Source organism: Panthera onca, chromosome D4 (assembly GCF_046562875.1).
Source record: "Panthera onca isolate mPanOnc1 chromosome D4, mPanOnc1 haplotype 2, whole genome shotgun sequence".
In the NCBI taxonomy this organism is placed as follows: Eukaryota; Metazoa; Chordata; class Mammalia; order Carnivora; family Felidae; genus Panthera; species Panthera onca.
Window position 1 is genome coordinate 94,311,123 of NC_138351.1, and position 17,460 is coordinate 94,328,582.

General features: G+C 65.8%; 2 protein-coding genes across 4 annotated transcripts; both read right to left on the reverse strand.

Annotated features, from left to right (window-relative positions):
• Positions 1 to 2,865: 2,865 nt before the first annotated feature.
• On the reverse strand, positions 2,866 to 8,754 carry NPDC1 (neural proliferation, differentiation and control 1). The gene is made up of 9 exons (XM_081791040.1): positions 8,485 to 8,754; positions 5,658 to 5,804; positions 4,402 to 4,536; positions 4,135 to 4,308; positions 3,983 to 4,049; positions 3,822 to 3,906; positions 3,657 to 3,736; positions 3,327 to 3,423; positions 2,866 to 3,232 (listed from the first exon to the last, which is right to left on the reverse strand). The coding sequence occupies exons 1-9, from the start codon at positions 8,594 to 8,596 to the stop codon at positions 3,164 to 3,166; spliced, it is 966 nt and encodes a 321-aa protein (XP_081647166.1). The 5' UTR covers positions 8,597 to 8,754; the 3' UTR covers positions 2,866 to 3,163.
• A 189-nt stretch (positions 8,755 to 8,943) lies between these two features.
• ENTPD2 (ectonucleoside triphosphate diphosphohydrolase 2) lies at positions 8,944 to 16,097 on the reverse strand. 3 transcript variants are annotated; one of them, XR_014136008.1, is made up of 10 exons: positions 15,568 to 16,097; positions 14,183 to 14,300; positions 13,512 to 13,662; positions 13,169 to 13,328; positions 12,861 to 13,088; positions 12,165 to 12,419; positions 11,963 to 12,082; positions 11,042 to 11,176; positions 10,604 to 10,966; positions 8,944 to 9,660 (listed from the first exon to the last, which is right to left on the reverse strand). XR_014136008.1 is itself a non-coding variant. In XM_081791036.1 (9 exons), exons 1-9 carry the CDS (start codon positions 15,682 to 15,684, stop codon positions 10,763 to 10,765), a joined length of 1,488 nt encoding a protein of 495 aa, XP_081647162.1. In that variant the 5' UTR covers positions 15,685 to 16,097; the 3' UTR covers positions 10,374 to 10,762. The 3 variants fall into 3 exon arrangements, 2 of the variants coding, with proteins under 2 accessions (XP_081647162.1, XP_081647163.1); XM_081791036.1 differs by lacking the exon at positions 8,944 to 9,660 and having other exon boundaries at positions 10,374 to 10,966; XM_081791037.1 differs by lacking the exons at positions 8,944 to 9,660; positions 12,861 to 13,088 and having other exon boundaries at positions 10,374 to 10,966.
• Between the last annotated feature and the right edge of the window lie 1,363 nt (positions 16,098 to 17,460).

Genomic DNA, 17,460 nt, shown 5'->3' on the forward strand with positions numbered 1-17,460 from the left:
AGCCAGTTGCCGCGGGAGACAACTCTGGTCTCGAGCTGCAGAGGCCACGTGGGCCAGCCACAGGGCACACAGGTCCAGGCCAGCAGCACAGCGCCTCCTCTCCTACCCCTTCCCTTCCCGCCCAGGCCGGGAGCACGTTCACTTCCTCATCCAAGACCAGCGCCAGATGCCCATGCACCGAGTTTGCCTCGTCCCTTTCTGTTCCGCACGAAACCCGGGGTGGGGGTGCAGCTGGGGGACTGGGATCCGGAACCGGCCCAGCCAGCCACCCAGGGGGACAGGGAAGTGTGTCTGAACTGCAGGAGGAAGGCGTCACCTCCTGGAGTCTGCACGTAGAAAGTGCCCACTTCACAGGGTCTTGGCTAAGGGACCACCCCACGTTCTGTGCCAAATGTGGTCTTACATTCTTGCAGGGTGAGGGTCTGGCGGGGGCGGGGGTATCTCCCAACAGATGGGTGTCACCTTGGAGTCTCTGCTGGGCTGTGAGAATGTCACCTTTCGTCGCCTATGCTCAAGGAGAATGTCAAGCTGGGGAAGGCTGGTAAAGAGCTAAAGCAGGAGGGCTCTGCACAGGGTCGGGCCAGAGGGCAGAGATGGGATCAGCCTCTTGTGCCAAGAAGGTCGTTTGTGGTCAGGGGCCCTGGGACGGCAACAGGAACAGTGGCGGGGGTACGAGGCTACAGGTGGTACGGAGGGAGGCAATGGGCCCCTCGCCCAGGATTGGGGCCTCCAAAGTCCCTGTGGAGACAGAGCTTTCCTGGGCCCTGAGCCCCCACCCCAGGGCAGCCCACTGTATCCTGGGCCTGTGGGGAAAAAGGGTGGCTGGAGTCTAGGCAAAAGCAGGGACTGGCCCTGCCTGAGGCCAATGGAAGGCCTGAACCAGGTAGGGAGCGGGCTGCTGAGCTGCTTCGGGCCTATGCCAAGGGAGACCCAACTGCCTGGAGGACCCCAGCCCCTGCCCTTGCTTCCCTGGCCCAGACATACCGGTTCCTGTCTCATTGCAGCTACCCAGGAAGGGGGACCCTCCTGTCTGAGGCCCTGGGGAGCAGGCAGCAAGGACGCTGGGGACAGAAGCTAGGAAAGCCCTGGTGGCCACTCCTGCCCAGGTCAGGCCACAGGAAGCGGGAAAGGCAAGGGTCCTGACACCGGGCCTGACCCCAGAGCTCAAGGGGAACCTCCTGGCCCTCAGTATGTAGGAGCCAGCCAGCAATGCAGACCGCCTGGGCCTTCCTGAGAGAGGCTGGGACCCTCCACACCTTTCCCTCCGTGGCTATCTCCCCTGAAGGCACAGAGTAAGCAACAGTGGACATGCGATCGTCACCCTGCCCTCACCCACACAGGTTCCCAGCTCCCTGCACCTGCCTCCTTCCATCTCCCACACCAGTGCACAGAAGGAAAACTGAGGCTCCCAGCTGCGGGCCAGCCCAAGGCCACGGCTCAGGAGCCAGGGTGGGGAGAAAGGACTTCCCAGCCTTGTGGGCACTAGCCCCAGAGACAGACGTTTTTAGGACAGGCTGTGTGTTCCAAGCAGGGGCAAACTCATTTCCCCCAGCCCAGCCCACCGGTCTCTCCTCAGGAACCCGGCTGTCTTCCTCTCTCAGGGTCGCCCCTGAAGTTCAGAATTCTCAGGGTGCCTGGGTGGCTCAACTTGACTTTGACTCAGGTCAGGACCTCACGGTTCGTGAGTTGGGCCCCACGTTTGGCTTTGAGCTGACAGCACGGAGCCTGCTGGGGATTCTCTCTCTCCCTCTCTGCCCTGCCTCTGCTCTCTCTCTCTCTCTCTCTCAAAATACACCAGTAGGGGCGCCTGGGTGGCGCAGTCGGTTAAGCGTCCGACTTCAGCCAGGTCACGATCTCGCGGTCCGTGAGTTCGAGCCCCGCGTCAGGCTCTGGGCTGATGGCTCGGAGCCCGGAGCCTGTTTCCGATTCTGTGTCTCCCTCTCTCTCTGCCCCTCCCCCGTTCATGCTCTGTCTCTCTCTGTCCCAAAAATAAATAAAAAACGTTGAAAAAAAAATACACCAGTAAACATTAAAAAAGAAATTCAGATTTCTCTCTTGAACCCAACCCTCTCCCCCCGCCCCCCCGCCTCAGTGGGGCAGACGGGCCCAATCCCTGCACCCCGTCCGCGTCTGCAGTAGGCCCTCCTGTTCCCTGAAACCCCTCCACACCTCTGATGACACAGCGCGGTCCCCCTCACCCCCGCTCTGAACCTCCACCTGAAGGTCACTCTTCCCCTCCCCCGGCATCCTTGCTCCCGGGTGGGTGGCTGGTGTGGGCCAAGACCCAGTTCCTGACACTCAGGGCCCCGGCCACCTCTCCCCCCCTCACCTGCTCCACCCTGGTCTGCGTGCGGCCCGCAGCCCTCAGGTCCCTCTGCCTGCCGTGCCCACGTGCTGCAGGGGCCCAGGTGTCTCTGTGGTCCCTGTAACAAACCCACACTCAGCGCCTGCTTCTTCCCCGCCTTCTGGCCCAGGTGGGCAACTGCAGAGTGGCATTTGGGTGCCGACTGCCAGGTGTGCGTGGGCGCCCACTTCCCCCGCTCCCCTGCCCTTTTTAGCACGCACGGAATGGGCTCTTTTAGGGGGTGGTACCAACTCCAGACCCGCCTGGCCCCACATTTCACCCCTCCCTCCCCAACTTGAGAGAGAAGTTTCAGTAGGGGTGAGGCCCACAGGGGAAACTGGATACGGGTGGTCCTCCGTGTTGGTGGAAAAATAAAGCCTCTCTTCCCCAGCAGGGGGCAGAGATGCCCCTCCCCCACCCTCAGAGCGTGGGAGGAGCCCCAGGTCCCCACTGCACCCCCATCCTCCGCAGCCCCAGATGGTGGGACGGAGGCCGGTCTGCAGCACACGCCAAGATGGTGTGTTTGAAATGTATTTTAATGGTTTTGTCTCCAGGATGCCTCATCCGTGCCTGGTCTTTAGGGGGTTCGCCCCATCCCCTCACTGGCGGTTCCCACTCCAGAGGGCAGGTGCAAGGGGAACGTGGCCCCTGGCAGGACGGGGCTGAGTCTGCTCAATGCGGGGTTCCCGCCCTCGTGCCCTGGCCCAGCCACAAGCACGCCCACCTTCAACAGGGTCTCTGTAGGGGGAAACTCCAAGCCCTGCCCCTCCCCACCCGTGGGCCGTGCGGTCCGGGAGCCGGTGGGCGGCAGCCTTCGGGTCACTGCGGCAGGGGCACGGCCAGCGACGATTGATCGAACAGCGGGTTCCGGACCTCCATTTCTCCGGTCTGTGAAGGCCAGTGTCAGGCTCGGGGTGCACGGGGGAGCGGCCCAGGAGGCAGTAAGTACCCCCCCACACACACTCCCGGCCCCAGCACTTACGGGGGCCAGGCCGGGGCATTCGTACACCGTGAAGTCGCCGTCTTCGTTCTCCTCGTCGGACGACAACGACTCCAGTTCCTTGGGCGGCTCTTTATGCCTGGGTGGGGGGCGGGACGGCTCGGTCCTCCCACACCCTCCAGCGCCTAGTGGCCCGGGCTGCAAGGGGGGCTCGGAGCGTCTGGCCCCAGAGCCCAAGGGCAGGGGCGGCGGGCTGGGAGGCTGGGGGGGGGGGGGGGGCGGGGGGAGGAGGGTGGGCGAGCCGCAGCCGGCAGGGCCTGGCCGGGTAGGTTGGCCGGTATGGGGACGGGCGGACCGGGTGGGGCCTCTCACCGCTCCAGGCACCGCATCTGCTGCCTCTGGTGCTGGTAGTGGTACATCTCGGCGCTGTGCGCTAGCCTCTGGTCGCCCGGCTGTGCAGGGGGAGGGCAGGGAGGTCAGGCCGCGGCGGGGAGGGGCCGGGCCGGGGCGGTGGGGCGGCGGGGCGGGGCCACGCACCGAGATCCCGGGCGTCGCGGGGGAGCCCGGCGCCTGCGGGGCCGCGTAGTCGGCCTTCTGAGTCAGGCGGAGGTCTCGCTGCAGCCTGCGGGGAGTGGAGCCTGAGACCCGCGGGGTCGCCGCCCGCGGTCCCCAGTCCGCCCGGCCCGCCCCGCGCTCACCTGCACCAGCAGAGAGCGGCCACGGCGAGAGCGGCCGCGCCGGCTACCGAGCACGCCACGACGAGCACTGCGGGGAGGGGGCGCGGTGAGGACGGCCTTCAGGGCGGGACCCTGCGTCCGGCCCACCGAGACCTACAGACCCGCAGACCTACCGAGGGCGAGGCCGTCACCGCGCCCGCCCCGGGGCTCCAAGGGAGACATGTGCACCGGCCCAGACGACACAGGGGAGCCCAAGGATGTGTGGACCGTGGGTGCCGGGGCTCCCCGAGTGGAGGGGAGGCCCAGGTTGGGGCCCTGGCGACTCTCTGAGAGCCCCAGGGTGGCTGCTGCAGAGAGAAGGCAGGGTATGGTTAGAGCACAGGACCAGCCTGGGGGGTCAAAAGTGGTGGGGAGACGCAGGGGGACCGGCTGGGGCTCACCAGGCTCCAGGTGCTGCTGTGCGCCTTCAAGCTGGGGCTGGGCCGTGAGCCTGGAGTGCCGGGGCTCCTGCCGGGCCAGCTCCTGGGCCAGGAAGTCAATCTCGTCTTCCAGTCTCGGCCTGGGCAGGTTCTCCCCTGGGGGGGTGGGGGGAGGGGCCATCAGATGGAGAGGCTCCTAGCCCATCCCTGGCAACGCCAGCTGCAGGCGGCCCTCCAGAGAAGGTGAGGCCGGTCCAGGAAGCAGACTCCAGGCCTAGGCCTCCTTCTCCCTCCAGGCTCCTCCCAGGGGCCGGTGGTGGCCAGAGGACCAGGTACCAGCTTGCCAGCCCCGGCCATCCTGAGTTGCCATGGTGACAGCCGAAGGCAGTCCACAGGAGCGGCAGCTTTCCCAGGAAAGTGGGGGTGGGGGCATGGGAGCGGAGGAGTTAGGGGAATGTGCAGAGGCTAGGAGGAGAAGGGCAGGGTGCTCCTCGCCCTACCTGTTACCCATGCATCACTCCACCCCTTCTCTACCAAGACAGGCAGTGGCTCCTCAAGAAGAGCGGAGAGGCCCCATTCTGTCCCCACCCCCCCCACCAGGTCATCATCATCAGTAGGAACTGAGGGCAGCTCTCTGAGTTCTGAGTAGGGCTGGTGTCTCGGCTCCTCCTCCCCGTCCCTGCCGTGGGCTCCACAGCTCAGACAGAGGCTCCAGGCCGACACTCTGCACAGCATCGAAAGAGCAGGACGCCTGCCACCTTCTAGAAGCAAGCCTGTACATCTCATTCCCCTGCCTCCCCTACAGGCAGGAAGGTCCTCCTGCCCCACCAGACTTCAGCTCCCCCGGCATCCCTCTGTAATCCCCTCCACACCTGAAGTCACTCAGCATCTGGCTGGCTGTCCAGACATCCTGGGCTCAGATCGGTCGGTAAGCCACATGGATTGCACAGGGTGAGTGAGCCACGGAGAAAGAGGTCACCCTGGGCGAGGAGCCGGGGCAGCCCAGGGGGTAGGACTTGGGGAGCTCTAACCCCCTTCTCTCCTGAAGTCACCCCAGCATTTCACACCACACACCCTTTGTCCCGGTAGGGGCTAACTGCCCCAGGCCTCGGCACACTGCCAGGCTCTGGGCTGGTGCTATCTGGAAAGATCACCAGGCTACTCGGAGACGGAAGAGTCTCCGGAACCTGACAAAGCTCGAGGGACCTAAGAGCCGAGGTTGAGTGGCGAATGTGTCAGGACAGGGGAGGTGGGGAGGACATCCTTCTCTCCCATACCCACAGGCCGGCGCATCCTGGGTACACAGAGCCCTTCCTGGTCTTCCTGGAAGGGCTGAAGGCAGGGCCCACAGACGTGCGCGCCTGGGGGGCACCGTGCCCGCCTCTTCAGGGCGCAGTCCAGGCTCCCAGGACAGACAGCGGCATCTAGGAAGAAAGCAGAGCCAGGTCACCGCCCTGCTTGGCTCAGCCCCTGCACAGAGACAGTACTGCCCTGGCCACTCCTCCCCCACTGAGCTGACCCGTTGGCCTGGCTCCGGCCATTGTTCTGGGCAGGCCCTTCCTCCCAACAGCCAGAAATCAGGACCAGGAAGACAAACAGTCCCAACATTTTACTGGAACTTCCCTGCCCCACCCACTCCCCAGAGTCCACTTGGGAGGCCTGAGCCAGCCCTGTAAGGAAGCCCTCCCTCACTGGCTGCAGAGCAACAGCGCTCCTGGCCAGGGCCGTGCAGCCCTCTGGGTCCTGCCTGCAGTTGCAACGTGCCCTGAACAAGCCCTGGACCTTCCATCCAGACTGGGAGCCCCGGAAGGTGGGGCCCAGGTCCGTCTCTGACAGGCACAGCGTAGGATGCTGGCCGCCCGCCTCTCCCACCACGTCGGGACTGCCCTGCAAGTCCCAGCATGCCGTCCCCCAGCCCCAGAGCAGAGCCGGAAGATAGCCCAGAACAAGGGAAGACAGCCCTTCCTCCAGCGTCTGACCTCTGGCCTGTCACCAGAGCACAGAGAAGCTGCTGGGTTGGGGAGCTCTAGAATAGGGTCAGCAAATCTGACTTGCTTGAAATACGGAAGCCAGGCCAGGGTCACTCTTGCAGCCACGCTGCCAGGGACCGAGGAGTCCCTGGGACTTTGGGTCCGAACCGTGGTGTCCTGTATACGCAGCTAGTAGGCCTCCATGACCATTTCCCTTCTCAGATGCAGGAGAGTTGCCTCGAAACGAGGGAATCTCCCAAGGCCTGGGACGCTGGCCCCAGGTATGAGCAGCAGAGCCAGAGGACCCCGGAAGATACCCAGCGGGCCCATCAATTCTGGTTGGGGAGGCTGGGATGGGGCATCTCTGGAGGACTAGGACTACTCCTCTCTACCTAGCCCCCCCCCCCCCACACACATACACATATACTGCAGGAGGACCATTAGAGCCCAAGGTATGTGAGGGATCAGGGACTCCCCGGCCCTGTCCTTCTCCAGACCTTGGCTGGCCTGACTTGGTTTCCTTGGTAACCTGATACTCCCAGCCTCCTGTCTGTAGGCAGGAAGTCCCAGCAGTCCTTGCGGCAAGCAGGCAGACTCCCATCCCGGGGACCCCATCCTGCACTACCTCCGGTCAGCAGGCACCGGTATCAGAAAGCCGGCCTGGGGCGTGGGCTAGTTAAACGTTAAGCCTGTGTCAGCCCATCAGTCTGGACCCCACCCACCAGCTGGGTGCCCAGGAAGCCAGACAGTCCCTGCTCCTGGTGCTGAGAACCCAGAGTGCACTAGGCCAGGGGTAGAGGCCCAAGGCGCACAGCTGGTGCCAGGGTCTGGGTTGCAGAGACCTCCCTCCACTCCCAGTCCTCCAGCCTAGAAAGACATGGCTGCTGCCTTGCTAATCCTGGAAAAGTCCTCCCCGCCTCGGGTGCAGGACGAGGCCCCAGGGACAGTCCCCAGTCCCGCCTCGGGCGCAGGATGAGGTCCCAGGAACAGCGGCAGCTGGAGACTGGCTGGCACCACAACCCACATCTGTGAGAGCATAAGGCTGATCAGCAGCCGGGACAGCAACTGCCCACCCCAGGGGCTCAGCACAGAGGCTGCGTTTCCTCCGGAGGCCCCACCCTTCATGCTCCAGGGTCAGCTTCTCAGCAGGCAGCCTTCACGATCCCTGGCCAGCCATGCCCCAGCCCCCTGTCCAGGGGTGCTATGCCCAAGAGGCCTCTGGAGGCCTCCCAAAGAACCACATGGCCCAGGTTGGCACCCCAGCTGTACCACCTACCAGTCACTTAACTTCTTTGTACCTGTTTTCTCACCTGTAAAATGGGCTAAGAATAGCACCTCTCCTGTGCTGCTGCCAGGAGAAGTGAATGAATGTGTGAGCACAGTCTCCCAGTTCAGCCCTGGAGTGGGGGGTGCATTTTGGATCCTGGGTTCCCGCAGACCTTCGGACCTGGAGCCTCACTGCCCATCTCCCAGGACGCTGGGCTCCTCAGGCTCTGCGGAGCATACCTTGGGGGGTGCCCTTCAGCCTCTAGCGCATAAGGGGGCACTCCAGGGCAGGAGGTGAGGGAGGAAGCTCCAGACTGGTAGCCTTCCTGCCCCACTGAGGCCAGAACAAGCCCCTAAGCCTGGGACAACTCAGACTCCCTCACCGCAGCAAGGTAAGGTTCGTCCCCACCGGCCACCCGACGCAGGGGGACAGGCAGTCCCCAGGACGGACACCAGCAGCAAGGCCGGCAGGCACCCGGAGCCAGGCCCGGACACGCGGAGGCCGAGAAGCGCACACACACAGACGCGCACAGGACAGACTCCCAGCGGCGGGCCCACCCGGAGAGAACCCTCCTCGGACACAGACACACACACACACACACACACACACACACAGAACAAGCCCACGGATCCAGAGACAAAGGCCAGACGCGCGTGAACTTCGGGTTCGCCGCCAGGAACCCAGGAGAAGCGCCATCCGGGGGAGCCCTTCGGCGGCCCCTAGGGCGCCGCGCCCTCCGGGCCCAGCCTGTTTACCCATCCCGGGCGAGGCGGGGCCTGCGGCCGGGCGAGGGCGGCGGCGCCGCGCAGCCGAGCGCTCCCCGGCCCCCGGGTGCCCCCGCGGCCTGCGCTGGACGCGCTGGCTCACCCGGGCGGCCGGCGGAGGCACCGCGCAGGGCCGCGCCGAGGACGAGGCCGGAGAGCAGCAGCCGCAGCAGCCGCAGGTGTCGCGGGGAGGGCGGAGGGACCGGCGTCGCCATCCTTCAGCGCCGCCGCCGGGGCAGCATGGCACCGCGCGGCCCGGGGCTCGGCGCGGGCTGCGGGCGCCGCGTCCGGGAGGCGGAGGAGCCGGAGCAGGAGGAGGGAGCGGAGGCGGAGACGGAGGAGGAAAGGAGGCGGAAAAGAGGCGGCGGCGGCGGCGCTGACGCTGCGGCAAAGGATCCGGGATCCAGGCGCGGCGGCGGGAGGCGCTCGGGGAGTGCGCCTGCGCGCTCCACCTGCGGGGGCGGGCCGGCGCCTCCAGGTTGCGCCCCCTCCCCCTTCCTCTAGTTCCGATTCCACCTCCTCGCTCGGGGCCTCGGGGCGCCCCGACTTCTGTGGCCTCTGCAGCCGGGGGCCTTCTCTGTCCTCCACAAACCCGGCTAGGCCTGGGGTGGGCTTCCGCGGGACACACTTCCCTCGGGTCCCCTCTCTGTCGTCAATTCCCACCCAACCTCCGCCCCGCTGGAGCGGGGCACCTGCCTTGGGCCTGGAGGCGCGAGCCCCAGGAACACAGGGACACCAGGCGCACACGGGTGGACAGGTGCGTCCGCACCTGGGCCCTCAGGGACACACGGCCCTCGGTGTGCAGCGGACACTCGCAGAACCAGGCGGGTGCTGGTGACCGCTCGGGGGAATGGGGCGGCTGCTCTCAGTGAGGCCGCCAGGGGGCAAGAGCGACCTGGAGCGGCTGGGAGCTGTCCACGGTCCCTAGGTGACAGCCCTTAGCTCCCCGAGGCCTCACGGCAGCACGCACCTATGGATGCACACCCTTACAGCGCACCGGTTGCCTCCAGAGAGCACAGCCACCCCTGCCACCTGGAAACCTCCCTCCGGCTCACCTTGCCGAGAGAACAGGGGTGAGCCTCCACACCCGATGCGTCTTCTCAGCCCTTTGTGTCACAATCCCAAAGGTAGGGCTGGCTGCCCTCGGGCTCGTGAAATGGCTCAAAACCCCAGAGCAAGCGCTGCCCTCAGGGCAATGACCAGACAGAAATGGTGTCTGCACTCACTTTCTAGAAAGGTCGGGGGCAGGGAGACACAGGCAAGACCATGCCTTCCCATGCTGGGGAAAAATTAAAAAATTAAATTAACAAACAGTGCAACAGTGCTTGGGGGAGGAGGTTGCAGGAGAGGCAGGTGGGGGCACCTGGTGCTTCTTGGGGGTGCGGAAGACCACACCCAGGCAGGAAGGGAGCCGCGTCCCAGTGTGGTGGCCCCTGGGCCTTACAGCCCAGCCTCTTCACGGGATTCGTCTCTCTGAGCAATGGGCCCCGCGGCCCTCCTGGTCCTGATCACAACAGCCCCCAGCACCGCTTCCTGCCGAGGGTCTGTCCACCGCCCCCCTCACTCTTCCAGCACTGACTGCAGCCAGACAGCTGCCTTGCCCACTATTTCCACCACCTCCACGCTCCCCGCCCTCACCCCTACCCCCAGCCCAATTCCAGGCCAGGGCCCAGCTCCAATCTTGCTTGGGTCACTGATGCAGATCTGGAGGTACCGCAGGGGCACTGCTGGCCGGAGAAGACTCAGGGGACACGGGGTCTGTGTTGGCTCGGCCACCCCGCAGCTACTCCAGGCCACACACTGGGAGCAGGGGACCAGGGAACCAGGGTTCCCTCGCCGCTCCAGTCCGGGCCCAGAGAAGAAGGAAGGAGAAGGAGCCCGGGGCCACCCTGGGGACCAGCAGCGGGCCTTCCTGGCCAACATAGCTGTGGGGAGGGAGGGAGGGAGGGCAGGCAGCAGCAAGGAGGCCCCACCCTAGGAACATTCCTCGGCTCTAGGAAGAAGCTTTTATTACAAAATTGTCACAAGGAAGCACTGCGTTCCCGGCCTGTGGGCTCTGACCGCCCGGATGCAGACCCAGACTCCCGAGGGCGGGGTGGGGGTCCCTAGACACCCAGTCCTGAAGTCACCAGCCCAGGGCTGGGGGGGGGGGGGTGTCTGAATCCCCCACCCCCAGGAAGTGGGGGGGGGGGGGCGTGGGGGCGCGGGGAGGAGCAGGAGACCTTGGAGGCTGGAGAAGGCTGCAGCAGGCAGGCAGGGGCCGGAGGTGGCTCCCTTCGCCCACCCCGGTCCCCCGTGGGCCCGGCCCCCAGTCTCGACCGGAGCAGCGTTGTGGGCGGAGGCGTCACGGGTGGGACGGGGAACCGGGACCCGGCCCGCCGCTAGATGGCGCTCGACGCCCCGGCCGAGCGCGCCTGGCGCAGCAGCAGGACCACGGCGGCCAGAAGCATGGCGGCGAAAAGCAGGAGAAGCGCGACCCAGGACGTGAAGTCTGTGCCCTTGCGCAGCTCCGGCGGCTCGGCGGGGATCAGGTTGGTCAGGTTGAGCATGTAGCCGAGCGCCCAGCCGACCGCGGTGTCCCCGGCCTGCGGGCGAGGGGCACGGCCTCAGCCTCCGCGCGGCCCGGGGGTTCCCCCACCCCCACCCCCGCCAGCTCCTACCTTGCTCTGGAAGGTCACCCCTCCGAAGGCGCGCTCGTCGAAGCCGTAGCCGCGGCTCAGCAGCTGCTGCACGAACATGGCCCCCGCGCAGTAGTCGGGCAGGCGGGCCCGCTGCCCTGGAGCCTTAGCCTGCAGCTGGGACGCGCGGGGGAGACTGTCGGGCCGGCCGCCACCTGGAGGTCCCGGCCCACGAGGAGCGCTGGCCGGCGGCGTGCCGCACCCCTCCCCCCAACACACACCCACGGGCAGTGAAGGGCCAGAGGGGCCACCTCCTCCCCCCCCCCCCCCCCCACCCAGGGCAGGACTGTGCCCTCCAGGAAGGACAGTGTGACTTGTGGATGGATGGCAGTGGACACCCCTGCCTTGGAGGTGGGCCCCCGGGGGCACAGCAGGGATGACCACCCAGGGCGCAGCAGGCTGGCAGCGACCTTAGCCCGTGGTCAGGGCAACAGGAGAAGCTCCAGGCCCTCCGCATGGACCTTGGGCTGGCCTTTTGTCCCCCGCTTCCCCGCCCCCCCTAAGTCTGCCTGCGACTAGACCCAGAGAAGACAGGACGGGGCCTCGGTCACCACCAGAGCCCACAGACACTGTGTTTCTCCCGGGGTCTGGCAGACACCTGACACTCCACCTGAGCAAGCACTTCCGTCTTCCTTTACTTGGTACCAGCGTCTAACCGGTGGCAGACCCCAGAAGCCTGGGTGTTGTCTTCAAAGTCTGGCTCCCCCACCCCTAAACTCCGCCGGTCCTTCCTGCTGCAACCAGTCCCCACCCCATTTCCCTCTGTGCGCCCTGCTGCCACGGGGCCTTTGCTATGCGCTCTGTCCTCCAGATCTCGGTTCTAGGGTCAGGCCTCGGGGAGGCATGATGCCAGCTGACCGGGGCCTCCTGTGCAACCCTGGAGAAGGCGGGAGTAGGCCTCACCTGACTCCATGTCTGGTTGCAGACGGCGACTACGGCTGTCTCCAGCTGCTGCAGGGTTGCCACAGGAAGCCCCATCACGGACCTTAGGAAGTCCACGGTGTAGAAGAAAGCAGAGAAGGCCTGCAAGGGGGGTACGGTCTCCCCATGAGCAGGCCCCGCATGCTACAGGGCACCCGCCCCCACTCCCACCCCCTGGACTCACCATGAAGTTCCCAGCCACTGGGGGCTGGAAGATGCCATTAAAGGAACATCGGGAGAAGTGGCAGGAGGAGAAATTGAAGAGTCCTAAGATGAGGCCACGGCAGAGGGCAGGGTCGCTGCTCCCTGCCAGGCTGACCCGGGTGCTGCTGTTGAAGGTCTGGGGCCGCTGGGCCGCGGTACATGGAGACTCATACACGTCCTGAAGCAGCACTTGGGTAGAGTAGCCCCTCGGCCAGCAAGGGTGGAAGCCGTGGGTCTAGGGGAATGTAGGGCTGTGACAGGCATCACTCTTCCTCCAAAGTCTGCCCACTACCCCTTGCCCAGAGCCTTTGGAAAGCCTCCCCAGAGGGCCTGCCTGTTGACTCTCTCGTAAGTCCCGCTTGGGCAACATCACTTTCTGCACTCAGGAGCAATCTATGGCTTCCCCTTAACTGCTGGACAAAATCCAGGCCTTTGGAGACCTGGCCCTGGCCCCCCTTTCCCCCAGTCAGGCACTCGCCAGACCACTTGGCCTTTGCCCAGGAAGGATCCCTCCGCATCTATCCTGCCAGCTGATTACAACCCAGCTTTGGTTCCTGTTGCCAGAGGAGCCCTCCTCGGTCCAGGCTCTGCTCTGAACCCTCAGCTCCCATCTCTTCTCACCCCCCTCCCTCCAGGAGGGCACAGTGGTGCAGGCGGGCCAGGGGTGGTGGGGCACCTGGAGTGCACCAGCCAGCAGCCTCCGGAGGACCTGGTCACGGCCATAGCAGAGGAAGCTGTGGGTGTAGACGCAGTAGTGCTGGCCATAGAGCCGCAGCCGGACCTCACTGGCTGGATCCTCGGCTGGGCTGGCCGTCTCGAAGGTGATCTGTGTGGAGGCGCCCCCCAGGTCCATGGCCCCCAGCGTCCCCTTCCTTGGCCGGAACCACCGGCCCACCCAGCCATACTGTGGGGAGCGGAGGGTGGGGGTCAGCTGGTGGGTGGGTGCCACGCCCCCTGGCTCACTGGGCTGACCATCAGGCCCACCTTGATGAAGTTCTCCAGCAGGTAGTTGGCCGTCACCCAACCAAACACCCCCTCGTCCTGGCCCGAGAGGATGTGGGCGCCACGGAAATCGAAGGGATACCGGGTCAGCGTCCGGGTCACAGCCGCGAGCACGTTGGCCGAGGCCTCGGGACTGGTCAGGCTGTAACACAGGGAGGACTCTGAGGGCCATCCTCCCCAGGGAGCCAAGATCCTGCTGCTTGGGGAGCGCCGTGTGTGGCCGGTCGGCCGCGTGGGTCCCTGCTCAGGGCCGCTGCTGAGGGCGTGTGGGGCCCACCCTATGCTGAGGCTCTGTGGAGACCGGGAAGGTCAAGGGCACACTCACTTGAGCAGGCGCATGCCTGCTGTGGCTCCCAGGTAGAGGGGCGTGTGCACATGGCTCTCCTTGGGCACCTCCTGAAGCGCCTGGTCCAGGCATTCAACGAGACTCTGGCCAGCCCTGGAAGGGTCGTCTGCGTAGCTGGAGATGCCCCCTCCTGGAGGGGGACAGGGAGATCGGCCCAAGCCTGACAGCCAGCCCCTGGAAGAGCCATGGGCCAGGAGGGCTGGGGACCTTGGGCTCCCAAGCCCGGTGGCAGCTTGGACACACCTTCCCGGTTTAAGCCGTCAGAGACAAAAGGGCCTACCTGCCTTTGGGCCACCCAGAGTCTCTGAGGCTGCTGCCCGCCCATGGGTGTGGGCCCAGGTGCCAGGATAAAGCACTAGGCATTGTCAATCTGGCCTAGCCTCCCGAGGGGCCTGCCTGGTGTGCCAGTCTTGGGCCAGGCAAAGCCCAAACCTCCCAGGCACTGCCTGAGGCTTACTTTCTAGAATGAACTGCCTGTAGCCTCTCCCAGGCCCAGGGTCCCAGCCTCTTTCGGAGGTTCCTGCAGCTCCTTCCTGGAGCAGGCCCCAGTGGCATCGAGCCGAGGCGCCTGACTTCAGAGGCTAAGGCCAGAGAGGGCGCCTGAGGTCCTACAGTGAGTGGAGTGGGTGTCCAGGCGCAGGGGGCCTTACCGCGTACGTTACAGGAGCTGTGCTGGCCCACGATGCCTGTGTCATTCTCCTTGTCTGCAGGCCACTTGTAGATGAACACGGACGTGTGCGAGGAGCCGGCGTCCAGGACAATGCCGTACTGGGAATGGGGGTGAGGGTGGGGACCTGAGGCCACGCCCCTTGGCTCCCCGGGTCTCCCCCACCCCCACCCTGTGGCAAGGTTGGAACCTCCAGAGTGAAGTACTGGGGTTCAGGCGGCAGGGACCGCCACAGAGACACGGCTTGGTAGGGGAGAGAATGGGGGCAGGGGTAGACAGCCAGGAGCCTTTTCTCCTCTGACTGCAGGAACTTTCCCGGCAAGGGCAAGCTGAAGGGTTGTGTCAGTGTCAGAAAAGTCCCGGGACCACCCTCGGAAACGCCCTAGGGACATGAGGTCCCCAGGTTGCAGTAGAGAAACCCAGTTGCAGGAACACCAGCACCCACGCTTTCTCCACGTCTGTGTCCCTACCTCTCTGACCTCAGCCCAGCCTCAGGATGTGGAAGCATGCCTGAAGACACCCCCTTCCTGAGCCTCAAGGCCAGCACCTCTGAGCTGGGTCCTGCAGAGCTGAGAGGGGCCACGTGGGCCTTCCTTGCAGTTCCAAGGGCTAGGCTCCCAGCACTGAGAGCCCCACTGGAGCCCATGCCCTCTTGAGCAGGGGAAAGGGGCCTCTCCAGGCCTTTTCCCCAACCCGGGAACAGCAGCATCAGCAGGCTAACCGCCCCCCAGCCTCAGCACCCCCCAAGCTGTGGCCCTTGGCTACAGAGCGCCCACTCCTGCGACCTCCCATCCTGGGCTGCTGGGGCTTGGAGCACCCACATACCCCCAGCAAAGCTCTCTTCCTACCAGTCCAATGAAGGGTCAAGGGAGCCGGCAGGACTGCAGGAGCCTGGCGGGAGCAGATCTGGCCTAGCCCACCCCAACGCCTCTAGGACCAGCCGGGCCTGTCCTCCCACCGGGCGCCCCTCAAGGGCAGACCCCGCACTGTCAGGGCCACCGGGTGGGTGGGGAGGGGTCCCTAGGCTCTGACGCCCGCCGCACCCCATCTGACTGAACCCTGAGGGTATGCATCCCTGGGGCGCAGCACAGGGCTGGGGGCGGCGGGTCCAGCCGCAGCCTGGGGCGTCCTGGGGCTGCATCTGGGGAGCGGAGAGACAGCTTCTCGGCCGCGTCCCTGACAGGCTACGCGACGGGCACCGCGAGCGGGGAGTTCCCGGGACTCCACCCCCCGCCCGGCCGGGAGCGCAGCGCAGCCCGGGTGGGGGTCCTCGGCTGCCGCGGGAGCGCAGCCTGGCCCTGCTCGGGTCCAAGCCTCCCAGCCGGGGCCCGCAACTCCGCGGACTGCGCCGGATGCCCGAGCGTGCACCTTGAGGGCGGGCAGCTCCCAGATGTCTCGAGTGGGGACGCACAGCAGTAGGAGCCCGGCGAGGCCCGCCGCGGCCAGCAGCAACGGCGGCAGCAGCGACAGCACCTTCCCAGCCATGGGCGGGCGCGCGGGCGCACCAGGCGTCGTCGAAGGGGCGGCAGGGAGCTGGAGGCCGGGGACCCGGGGCCCGGGGGTAGGCGCCCAGGGCGGGGCGCGGACAGAGGCCACTGCTGGCCACGCCCACTGGCGGACCAGGACCGCCCACTGACTGGCCGCCCCGCCCGCCGCCCGCCCGCCCCGCGAGCGCAGGTGGGAGAAGTGTCGGCTGAATCACCCGCGCCGCCCCTCCCAGCGCCCCCGGTCGCGGCTATCGAGCACCTCCTGCTTCCTGTCCGCCCAGTTCCGACACTCGTTCCCTCTGCCGCGTCCCCCTGACCCCTCGTGCTGGCTACCAGGGTCGGCCTGTGGGCACTGGGGGATTCCCCCCACCTCCCCTGGGCAGGACCTAAGAGAACCCCCAGCCCTCTCCAGGAGAGTCTAGGCAGGAGGCCTGGCCTGGAAGGGTGGGTGGGGCTGGCTCTCAGGCAGCCTCCTTCAGAGGGCCAGGCTGCCGGAGTGGCCAGCTTTTCTCCGGCCTGATCCTGACGGAAGGAGCCACCACTAGCGACAGGAGCTGCACCGGTCCCGGCTGGGGTCCTGCCGTACTCTCCATGAAATCAAGGGCCAGCCAGCCAGTGGTGCTGACCCAGCTGTAGGCTACACGGCAGGTAGCTGCAAATGTACAGTCAGGCCCTGGGGACATCGGAGTGACCCAGTCTGGGCCTGCCCTCAAGGTGCTGAGGGCTCAAAGCTGGGCAGCCAAGCAACATGAAGCCAGACCTATCCCACACACAGCCCTAGTGCCAAGGTGACAGGTGAGGACACACTTAGAGAAAGGGGCAGGGTGGTCACGCTTACAGTGAACTGAGAGACCAGAGCCCAAGCTCATATGGACCAGTGCCAGTCTCCTGGCTCAGGGGCTGGCCCATCCCTGACACCCCCTCTGCCTGGAGAGTGGGGTGCCCAGAAGCCTGGACTGGGGAGGGCAGGGGTGGGGAGCAGGAGGAGGGTCCTCTGTGCACCAGGCAAGGAGATAAGGGAGAAGATCTCCCAGTCCTGGTTGTCCGCCAACAGGTCCCTGGATGCTGACTGGGATAGGGAAGCGCTCAGCCAGCCCTAGACCTCAGCTCTGCCCCCTTAATCCCCCGAAACGTCTGGCCTCTGTGCTTTAACTCCCCAGGCACCCTGTGAGCCAGCCTAACCAAGCATCACCCCTTTCCCTGGCCAGGAGCCACCCCCACTCCGGGCCTTAGGCAAAACAGGAATTCAGGCACCAAGAATCCCAGCCATGTAACAGCAGGGAGCCATGTGGCAAGACCACCCCGAGCGCCAGTGACTGGGGGCAGGGAGGTGGTGGCCAAAGGGTGGCCTTTGATGGGGACAGGGTCTGGGCAGCACCCGGGCTGGCTGGAACCAGCAGGAACAATTGGGCTGGGATGCTGCCCAGGCTGAGGGGCTGGTGTCACTGGCCTAGTAAAGGAGCTTTTCTTTCAGCTCTGGACCCCGACAGCAGAAAGGGTGGGAATCCCGGAGATGGTTCAGCCTGCTTGCAACCGCGTCTGGCTGGGCCCCAGCAGAGTCTCCGGGTGTGGCCAGCGCAGGGCTCTGGCTCTGCGGGCACCCCCCGCCCCTCCCTCTAGGCCTTTCTTCCACAGGGAAAGCCCAGAGGAGGGAGAGGCCTGCAGATTAAGTTGAAAAGAAAGAGACAAAGGCGGCCCACAGGGAGCCCAGCGCAAGAAAGGGCAGCCGGGGCGCTGCCTACAGGCCCGCCCACCCTGCGCTGCCCCGCCTCCC